The following is an 11333-nucleotide window of genomic DNA, read 5'->3' on the forward strand; positions in this document are numbered from 1 at the left end:
ATGCTCTGGTGCTCACAATGCCATGTTATAACCACACGTATATGGCAGGTGCAATGTTTCAGCAGTGTGTGTGTGTGTGTGTGTGTGTGTGTGTGTGTGTGTGTGTGGGTGTGTGTGTGTGTGTGTGGGTGTGTGTGTGTGTGTGTGTGTGTGTGTTCTGTATCTCAATAATTCAGCGGCAGGGATGGGAGCGGAGGAGCTGCAGGGCTCACTGTGCAGGCTCAGCTAAAGCAAACAGCAGCACCGGCTGCAGGCACTGTAGGTTTTTGCTGCAGCTGGTGCAGCAGACACTGTGCTGCCTGTAGTTTGTAGCCTGTAAGCTTCCATCAAAACAAAGTTGTTTTATACAGAGCACAGAGAGGCAGTAGAAGGATGCCGTAATCTGTTCAGATTGTTGTTTCAAAGGTTTTTTGGATGTGACACCAGTAAATATTTGCTTCAATAGAGGAGTCAACTGTAATGCACTCATTGCTGCATTTCACATATTTTGTGCTTTGCAGCTGGTTTTCACAGTGAAATGTGAAAGCAGCCCGAGAGTCTGTCCTTAGCTGTATGTGTGTGCGTGTTCCACACTGTGCACCACACACAGGGAGGGAAACAAGATCATAGTTTATACAGAAAGCAGGTCAAGCTGGTATGAACGTCCAATCACATCATTCTCTGTCTGTCTCTGTGGTCTGATAAGACTGATCAATTTTCAATTCAATTCAATTCAAATTAGCTTTATTGGCATGAATGTGTAACAACAATATTGCCAAAGCATCATACATACAACATAGGAACAATCAACGCCATACATCCATACATTTCATTAAACAAGTAATTAAAGCGTATGTGTGTTTGTGTTAAAAAAATAAAAATATATAAAAAATATAAAATAAAATACAATAAACAAAACAGTAAGCGTGTGTGTGTGTGTGTGTGTTTAAAAAAATATATATATTAAAAATAAAATAAATAAATAAAACAGTAAGCGTGTGTGTGTGTTTGTGTTAAAAAATTAAAATATATTAAAATGAAAATAAATAAATCAAACAGTAAGCGTGTGTGTGTTTGTGTTAAAAAATAAAAATATATTAAAATTAAAATAAATAAATAAAACAGTAAGCGTGTGTGTGTGTGTTAAAAAAATTTAATTAAACAGTAAGCGTGTGTGTGTTTGTGTGTGTGTGTGTGTGTGTTAAAAAATAAAAATATATTAAAAATAAAATAAATAAAACAGGAAGTGTGTGTGTGTGTGTGTTAAAAAAATAAAATAAAATGAAACAGTAAGCGTGTCTGTGTTTGTGTTAAAAAATAAAAATATATTAAAATTAAAATAAATAAATAAAACAGTAACGTGTGTGTGTTACCATCATCATCTGTCATTCATCACACTGTAGACCAGATAAAGGTAGACCTCCTTCTTGTAACAGTTAAAGTCAAACAAACAAACAAACGTAAAAATATCAGGCCTAGCAAACCTGAAGATTTAGTGTTATGTATTACCAATTAAATTCCTTATTTGATCTACAGATAATTTGTTACTGAACCTGAGCCTGATAGATCCAGACTCCACTTAGTTTAGTGTAGGTCAATTGGAATGCAAGTGTCCCACTCTAATACGTCAACATATTTCTATTCTTCTGATTTCTTTGGTGAAGATGAGAAAGAGGATAGCATCCTGGGAAGTATCCTGCTTCCCAGCTTCCACATCTCCATGTTGTCGGTGGATGACCACATCAGCAGGAAATACGCCTTCAAGGTAAAACACAAGTGTCGTGACAAAAAGGTTTGGGGACGGTATGCACATTCACTGCACCAAAAGAAATAGCCCCTTCATGTTGAGGAAAAGTAATGCAGCTTGTTAATCAGTGAGCTTTAGAGGTATTGGTAGGTGTGTCATGCTAACTGATTCCTCTACTTCCAGGCTTTATGCCTGCAGGCAAAAGCAGAGAACCACATCATGACATATAGGAAGTTAGCTGGGCACCTCAGTGTCATTCTTCACACGCACACTCACTCATACTGTACATAAACACGCTCCTCTGCCAGGAATGATGTAAAGACTCTGCTGGTTTCTCATGGTCACCATCCAGCACTGTTTTTCACACTGCTGTTGTGTCTCCTCTCTCTGGCCCTCTCTCTCTCTGTCTCCTCCTCCTCCTACTGTTTATCTCTCTCTCACTGTCATTATTACCCCCCCTCCGTACTCTGCTAGGCCACTCACCCCAACATGCGGACCTATTATTTCTGCACTGACACAGCCAAAGAGATGGAGTCCTGGATGAAAGTTATGACGGATGCTGCCCTCGTTCACACTGAACCTGTCAGAAGGTCAGTACTCACTACAGGGAGGTGCCCACACACAAATGAAATATGAGACACACAATCACCATGGTGCAACCAAATATTTTGATTCTCCAGATTAGAGTGCTCTAATATTCATGTCCTGTGTCCTGTGCTCTAATGTCATGTCCTTGCCTTGTTAAGAGTTCCCTCTTATTCACTCCTCAACTAAGAGACAGTATACAGGGTAATATTGTGTTCCATTTAGGAGCTCATCATATTCACAGTTCATTTATTACACTGAGTGACAGGACCATAATTTAAAAGGGAAAGCATTTTGTGACATATGTTGGATTGAATAAACTGGCAGCAAACTGCAGGGACACAGTCCTCCTCCCAGTATCATTATTTTTATACAAAGGTATAAAAAGAGATTAAAAAATGGCAGTTTTCCTTCTTTAATCACTGATTTAATGCAGCTTGATTTACATTTTTGTGTTAAGGGGTTACGCCCATGGTTTGAATTACGGGGGGGATCGGGGAGGTCTGACCCCCCCTAGTTAAGGCTTGGACCCCCCTAAAAGAGGCAAAAACAACAGTTCAGGGGGGTCTTTCATACCTGTATTTGTAAATATTACAATATATTTCCCATACTCATGCCTTATATTCAAGAATCTTAAAATACGATTTCAGACACCCCTAAAATAGACCGTACCATTTCCAAACTTTGACGTTAGTTGAACATCTGTCTACCCACATCACTGGCACCTGCAGCTGCTCCTGTCCAGTCAACCACACACTGGTGGTTACACTGTAGGTTAATGTCAGTAGTTTGCTATCTAGCTGCTTTAAGACACTTTCCTACCTTCAGAGTTTCATAATTAACATTTCTTTTACTTAAAATTAGCCATCTAATGTTAGCTAGCTGAGAGCCCATCTAATATTTTATCTAATTGTCAGCTCACACTGGCGCTCAGGCATGAGCAGTGAAATTGATTAGTTATTGTAGAGAAACATTTTGACTTCAATATAGAGTTTATCATTTAATTTGAAATCTTTTGTGAGTCTTTTTAAAATAAGCAGCCATATGTTTTCACTCTGGAATTCAGAAGTTTTACATGCCCCGGTAAATGTTCAAATCCAGGTTTGTTATTTCAAATTTATTCAGTTTCAGTTTTTTTATGTAACGCCAATTCAAAAGTCATCTCATTGCACTTTTTATACAGAGCAGGGAAGAGATCCAACAATCCCCAAAACCCCAATAATTTCTGACTACTGCTTTATTGAACATTATATTACATTGTATTCACAGTCAACATGAGCAAGAGGAAAGAAGATATTTGCAAAAATAGATTAAGTTGAAACTTTAAAGTTAAAATGATAAGAATTAGGAATTAGAGATGATAATGCAGCCTAAGTTTAATGGTTGTGTCTTTGGTTCTGGTTCAGCATTGTGTGGGTCTGTGTTTCAGCGTTTTGGTGGTCTGCTGTTGTGTGGTATGAGGCACCCATCAACTGGTGGAATGAATTTGACTTATCATCTACAGTGAACTGGCTAAAACCTTCACTGAGAATGAATGAGTTAGCAGTTAGAGTTAGTATGCGGTATTCAAAAACATTGCAGTCTCTCTTTTTGCTTTAAGGTGTGTGTGTTTATGTTGCTTATACATCCAAGTGTTGTCTGCCTTGGTGATGCTTTATTCTGCTATGGACAATAGAAAGCTATTTGATTTATGCATGTTGCACATGTTGCAGTATTCATAGCCCTTTGTATTTATTGTAAGTCATTTTTGTTTCATTCTCTCACTGTTGTACTCCTTTTCTGGGTTTTGTGTCTATGTGACTAATTGGAACAACATTTTTTGAAATTGTTCCAGTATTGAGCGAGCAGCAGTGACACAGGACTGCAACGGTCAGAGTCTGTCTACTAAAGAGCTGACAGGCTCAAATTGTTATTAAGTGTCAAGTGACAACATGATGCAAAGTATCCCTACAGACTTTTTTTTAAAAGAAAAATCCTTTTTGTTTAACCAGAAACAGTCAACGTCACCAGACTCCTTTGACAAAAAATAAAAAGCTAACAGGTAGGTGGTGCCAGACCAGCCACTCCTGTCTTTTGGGAGGTACTACTGTATAATGAGGCAATTGCCCGCAAGGATTACATTGCAGTCATGTTTCACTTCTGCTGACTTGCTCAATACCGGACCAATTTCAAAAAGGGTTGTCCAAATTAGTCATATACACACAAAAACATGGGAAAACAGGGTCTAGGTTTAAAATAACAAAGTTACCCTTTGGGGCTACAGTTTTGGTGGTAGAAAAGAAAAGGTTTGACCTCCAAATAAAGGGGTTTAGATCATCTAGTAAAGATGTTTGCTTGTTTACTTGTCTGATCTAACTGATCATCTGACTGCCCATGTTTTTTTGTCATAGGGATGTTGCGATGAAGCATCAGAAGATTGCTGAATGAAAAACGTTTGAAAGTTAGAAAAAACTGCTTATTCTCCACCCTACACAATAGTATCCCATATACAGTAGATTGTGTACAGTGTGTGCTTGATCTAATGTTTTCAGTGAGCATCACACTGAGGGAAATATTTTCAGCTTTAAAGTATTGGATGTAAATATGAAGTTAGCTGCAACCCTAACGACCATAATTATTCCTTGTTAACACAGTACCCAGTTGGCCAGGACTCCCTGCACTGTCAGGGATTTCTGGCAGAGATCAGAAAAGTCTAAGAAGTGGAAGGCCAGAAAGGAATGATGACCGAGATAGAATGTCTGTCAGACAAACATAGGACTTCTGACACTTAAGTCATCTTTCAAATCTCATAGAAAACTCTTTGTCACATTCCTGTCTTTCTTTCATCCCAGACTGGACAAGATGAAAGTGGACCAACGGACACCTCAGGAGTTGAACAACTTACTGAACCACAGAGTCCTGACCCGGCCCGAGATCCAGAACAATGAACGCAACCGTGAGCCAGTGCGACAACACTCCCTATCTCGGGCCGACGACAAACGACAAAAAGACGTAGAGACGCACAATGGCCAGAGGGAGCGTGAGTACTACACCTTACAGAGAGACGGGGAGAGGTTCTCCTTGAAGAAAGACGGCGTCAGCTACATGCTTCAGAAGGACGGAGAGAGGTATCTCCTCCACAAGGATGGAGAGAAGTACCTGTTGCGAAAAGATGGGGAGAAATCCTTGCTGCAGAAAGACGGAGAGGTGTGCACCATTCACAGGGATCTGAAGAAGTACGCTGTGCAGAAAGTAGACGAAAAGTATACAGTGACGCCAGCAGAAGACAAATACGCTCCATCTAACAATGGAGAGAAGTACCTGCTCGCGAAGGATGGAGAAAAATATGCACTGCAGAAAGTAGGAGACAGGCACACACTCCAGAAAGATGGACAGAAATATGTGCCTCAAAAGGCAGTGAAGAGACAGCTGTCGTTAAAGGAGACAGAGAGGTACGGCACATTGAGGGAGACGGAGAATAAATATGGTACCATACAAGTTGTGGACAAATTCGGCACTCTGAAGGAAGTGAAGAAATACAGTACGCTACGAGAAGGGGATAAATATGCTGTTCTAAAAGACACAGAGAAATATGCTACGGTCCGTGGTGGGGATAAATATGGCTTCCAGGCAGACCCACGTGCAGAGAGGTCTCTGACTAAAATCAGCAGCATTAAGCTGCAGCCGGCTCAGGCTGCCGCCATCGCAGCCGCAGTGTCTGCCTCTCGCCAGGGCCAGGCCAACCTCAGTGTCCAAAAGCCTGTTCAGGTCAACAGCTCGGGGTCCGTGGCAGGGGAGCAGACAGGGGACTGCGGCCTGGCAGAGGTGGACAGCAGCCTGGGTGGGGGTCAAGGAAAGTCCCCTGTTCCAGGCCAGGAGCCAGAGAGGGGCCTGTCCAGGACCAACTCCATGCAGCAGCTGGAGCACTGGGTCCGCACACACAGAACGAGAGGACTGGACGATGACACCAGGAGGTGAGCCTGTTCTGTTCTTTTTCGGAGTCGTTTGGGGTTTTGCAGCATCCAAATGAGGGCTTCTGTACATAATGAGGACTTTTTGTCCAGTCATCTCTTCTATAAGAGGCAGAAGTCTGTTAGTGAGTCGGTTGAATGTCGGAGTTTGTCCATTGGCTTATGCTCTTTAAAAAACAAATAGGCGCAAAGGAAATAGAACACTAGTGTATGAGTTTAGAGGATAAGGCTATCACTAGTGATTTAAACCTTTTTTGCCACTGTGGGGCAGCAGAACAGTTGCTGATTTACACACTTATCATTTAGACAGCGACATTAGCATTCACTTGGAGTGGTGTTTGTGTCCACTCTCTTTTTTCTGCTAAATGCTTCACTATATTCACCAGCCGGTCTCTATCTGTGTGCTGGGGTGTACAGTGGATTTTTAGAGCTCCTGCTGCAGCTGAAAACCATGCTGTGAAACTGAACCAAAATAATAAAGTTGTGGGTCAGACAGATATACAGAACTTAGTATGAAGCCAAGGGGAGCTGCAGATTCAGCTGATATTTCTCTGTAGGTTCCTCACTACCAGAAACACCTTTCACATTGTTTTCACATTGTCATTCAGTACATTATTATAAGGTACATCCACTTTAAGAATTGTTATTTAAGTCACAGCTGTACAGCTGTATCCATCTCACTCATGTTTCAATTTTGTAGCCATTTTCCATGGTTGTTGCTAGGTAGCTAATTGGTCAATTGTTTGTGTCACCAATTTAGCGACTTTCTGTCTAGATCAGGTGACTTCTAAGTTGGTGAGCCCTCTAGAGGGCTTTCTGGAATGTGTTCCAAGAGTGGCGTATGAGTTGGTATGTATCCTCAGTATTTATGATACTTCAGTTCCACTGTCTATACAACAGCCTTCATAAAAAGAAAAGGCAGAGTTAGATGCATATTGATCCATAATAGCAACATTTAATTATAGCAATAACAATAAAGCTAGGGAAGTTTAGCATGACTTTATTTTTTTAAATCTTGTACATATGTAAATTGCTGCTTGATGATGTCATCAATATACAAATCAACACCTCACACAATCTACCAACTTTTCGAGCAGGCTTCTGCTTCCCATGAAAACAGTTGCCCTGAACACAACACAATTGCTGACCAAGATGCATGAGAACATCAGAAATCAGGATTTAGAACTTAATAACAGACTAAATAACAGTACAGGATGAATATTTTCCCAGTTATGGTAATGTATATTGGGTGACCCGTCCTACTTTTTTTTGCTAATTTGATTTTTTGATGATCAGGGATCTTCACACCCCAAATTCAAATGTGTAACTCTGTGTGCAACTGATTAAGATCAGTATGTGCACACTTAACTCATGATTTATGAAATTGCATTGTTGCAAAACATTAATTGCTGGACCAGTTAATCATGTCTTAATGCTAACATTGCTGTTGCATTCTTTTAATGTATGTTTTATTGCTCCATTTTATTATTTTATACAATCCTTTTATGGCGTATTTATTTATTTATAGAAGCTGCTAAGTTCAATGGTCTGCATCTCGTTGTATTTTATGTGCAATGACATTAAAGTCTCTATCTATATCTATCTATCTAACCTCGTAATACCAATAGACCATTATGTTGAACTTGTCTAAGACATGTAACAGACAATTCCAGTGCTACTGTTGTTGTGTACAGTTAGAATTTGTTCATGTACAGTTGAGATATATCAACAAGACACAATGAGAACCATGGCTTCTTAATATATTTTAAGGCCACGGCACAAATTTCATCCTGACAGGTCTGCTCCCCCATAAGATTTCAAACGTTGTTTCATCTGCACCATTCCATCTTTTAGTATCTTCCTCCGTCCTTGCCATGGCCTTATGGGCCATAGGCTGCTGAAAGCTTTTTGTGCCACCACAGATGTGTATCTCAGTTGGGAGCGATGGATCTTAGCTGTCTGTACCGAGGAACGCAGCGGAACAGAAGTGCAGAGCGCCAAATCTCGGTTTTCTCTCAGAGCTTCCCCTCTCCTCCTGCTGCCATGAATAAGTCATGGAAATAAGACTATAATGAGAGAAGAACCAGCGCAGTGCCACATTTGTCATCTTTATCAGCACTCTGTGGAGAAAGAGACAAACATTGTTATAGAACTAAATTGTTGGTACTGAGTCCTGCTTGTGTAAACGTAAAGGCCCATTTATACTCCTTGCGTAGGGTCTACGTGCGTACCTACGCCGTAGGGTACAACTACAACTTAGGTTACTGTCTGACAACAATTTAACAATAAGGGTGAATTCTCCCAAAACACGTGTTTGAAGTCACTCATGTACAAGTTGTTGTAGAAAACTATATGGTAACACTTAAAGGTTCAGTGTGTAATATTTCTGAGGATCTTTTGACAGAAATGTAATATAAGATCCATAACTATGTTTTCAGTGGTGTAAAGACCTTATATAATAAACCATTATGATTTATTACCTTCGAATGAGACATTTCTATCTACATAACCTGGGTGTTTCTACTGTAGCTGAAAATGGACAAACAGTGCTACAGATGACGTTTCGCCACTAAGTTCTTCTTGTTCTACTTCTGGTAAAATTCTGTGCAGACACTCATCACCAAGTTCATTCAAAGAAAAAGAAGTAGCAATAATATACTTCAGGGGTCGGCAAATAAATTTTGCATTGGAGCAATATTTTCAACCATTAGATGGTGGATGCGAATATAAGACATAATACTGAATGTTATTGACATATTGTTCAGATAACTCAGTTGGTAAGGTGCCGTATGTGCCTGTACCATAAACTGTATAAAAAAGGCTGCAGCACCAAGTCCATGTTGATTTTAACAGACTCTCACCTTCAGCTGCGGTCTCAGGCCTGTTTGTCACTGTTACAAATTTATCACCACAAGCTTGGCTTTCTGTTGGTTTCCTCTTCTGGTATTGTTTAACACTTCTGTACATTTTTATTTGCTATTCACATCACTTGTCAGTTGTCACTGATCCATCGCTGCGTTCCATCACATCAATTAAATGCTTTTGTGGCGCAGCAGCGATCAGCTGATTTTACTCACGGAGCCTCCGGCTGCAGCTGCTTCAGGCGTAGTTGGTTTGATCGGCTGGACGTGCAGCCTCTCTTTTCCTCTGTTTGTGATCTTTAGTGTATTAAATGACTTGTTTAAACAGACTCCTTACTCGTTTTATACTTGTCATTTTTGGAGGAGGCTTGCGACTCACCAATAAAGGAAAAAACACTCGCCGAGATCTTTCAATTCAGTTAATTGAACGAAAGTTATAATAATTTTACGTTGTTTACTTTCAACACACATATCAAAAAAATACCTTAGATTCGTTTCCCACAAGTAATTTGGTCACTAAACTAATTCACTCCTCCTCTCTGATTCACATATAAAAACATTCACAAGCTGTGAATGTAACAACAATAAAAATAATAATAGGCTACCAATCAACTACTATGACTTCAACAGGTGACATTTTATGCAAGGTATCGAATGAAGTACTCTATTGGTATTGGTATTACTGGTTACCACAAGGGTACTGGTTTTGGTACTGGTATTGTAAAATTTTAAACAATACCCAACCCTAATAATAGCTTACATTGTATGTTCAGTATAAATGTTTATTTAATGTTTACAGCACTACCTCCATCAGTATAACACTGTCATACTCACCGCTCTTTTTAACACAAATCCTAGTTTCATTCACTTAATAAGAAAATTTCCAACTTTGTTTTTACCACTAAGTTATTGTCAATGAAAAGGCAGAATTTTCACAATGGAAGGTGTGGGATCATACCCCAGGGAAACTTTTAACTTGTGTTGAGTTGTATTTACAGTACTACAGTACCAGAAAATGTAAAGTAGTAGTAGTAGTAGTGAATGAACAGTATTTCTGTTAAAAGAGAAACTCAGAGCAGCACAGTGGTAACTAGGGTTGCCAATTTATAAAATACACGTTTTACATTAAAGTATGAATGTAAATATATTCATTAATTTCCTCAAGTAGCATGCTTAATCTCTCCTCTCTCCTGGTTAAATGAAACATCATAAAAGAATCAAATATAACTGAACTGAAACGCGTGCTAGTACTACAGGATGTTTCATTGGGCTAACATACTGCTGCCTACCTCTATCTGTATCTGAACTTACCTCTCTAAATTGCTGCACTCTCATTTGTGAGGTGTCCAGCCCTGTCTTTCTACATCAGTACATGAATAATAATAATAATGAACCGTTATATATTTATTACCTTAGAATGAGCCATTTCTATCATATATACACCGCGGGTCCTCTTACATGGACGTCGCATGTCGCTACAGTAACACAAACGGACAAACTGCTGCGTTTCATCACCACGTTGAATACGTGTGAAGGAGGAGGAGAAGGAGAAGAAAGTTACTAAGTAAAATCAGTAGTTGTAGGGTTGGGCGATGTCTACAAAGAAACATCTAGATAGACGATGACATAGTGTGGGGTGCGCAGGGGGAGGGGGTCCTAAATAGGCATGTGTTCACTATTATGTTACTAGTCGTGGACACGGTGGATATTTTACATGCACGGACCAGGTAAAGCAACAGTAGACACAAGTGCATATGTTCAGTTGTTTGATAGGCTACGTCATTAACAAGCCACCTGCTGTCGTGACAACAGATCAAGAGTGGAAAACTCTGCAAAAAAGACAAGTTCTGTTTCTTTTGGGCAACTTTATTTTATTTTATTTTTTTTATTTATTTTTTTTAAACCTGTCCTGCCCAGCAGCCTGGTATAGAGTATAATGACCTGGATACCATATTGTGCCAGACAGATTTTACTTTAACAAGAGAGTATTAAAATACTCCTTTGTCTGTTTTATTATTTATTTAATTATGTATTGATTTGTCACCGGGCCGGACAGGGGGGCAGACATGGGGATGGGGGAGCACAAACAGACAGCACAGAGAAAGGACAACACCTGTAAGAGAAGGGGGAAAGGGGGATGGAAGGTGGGGACAACAGGGAAAAGCTGTGGGAAACACCAATTGCAGAAAGCAACGAAACCTGCAATAGAAC

The 11333-nt window shown here is 39.8% G+C and overlaps 1 protein-coding gene across 8 annotated transcripts in view; it reads left to right on the forward strand.

The window, feature by feature from the left end:
* The window catches only part of LOC123984881 (pleckstrin homology domain-containing family A member 5-like), a 92513-nt gene that overhangs the window by 20118 nt on the left and 61062 nt on the right, over nt 1–11333 (forward strand). For all 8 annotated transcript variants that reach the window (XM_046072102.1, XM_046072099.1, XM_046072100.1 and 5 more), the window contains exons 4-6: nt 1644–1744; nt 2201–2316; nt 5143–6264. In XM_046072102.1, coding sequence (XP_045928058.1) covers nt 1644–1744; nt 2201–2316; nt 5143–6264 — 1339 coding nt within the window. The remainder of the gene's footprint in view (nt 1–1643; nt 1745–2200; nt 2317–5142; nt 6265–11333) is intronic.

Source organism: Micropterus dolomieu, linkage group LG16, assembly GCF_021292245.1.
Source record: "Micropterus dolomieu isolate WLL.071019.BEF.003 ecotype Adirondacks linkage group LG16, ASM2129224v1, whole genome shotgun sequence".
NCBI classification, from domain to species: Eukaryota; Metazoa; Chordata; class Actinopteri; order Centrarchiformes; family Centrarchidae; genus Micropterus; species Micropterus dolomieu.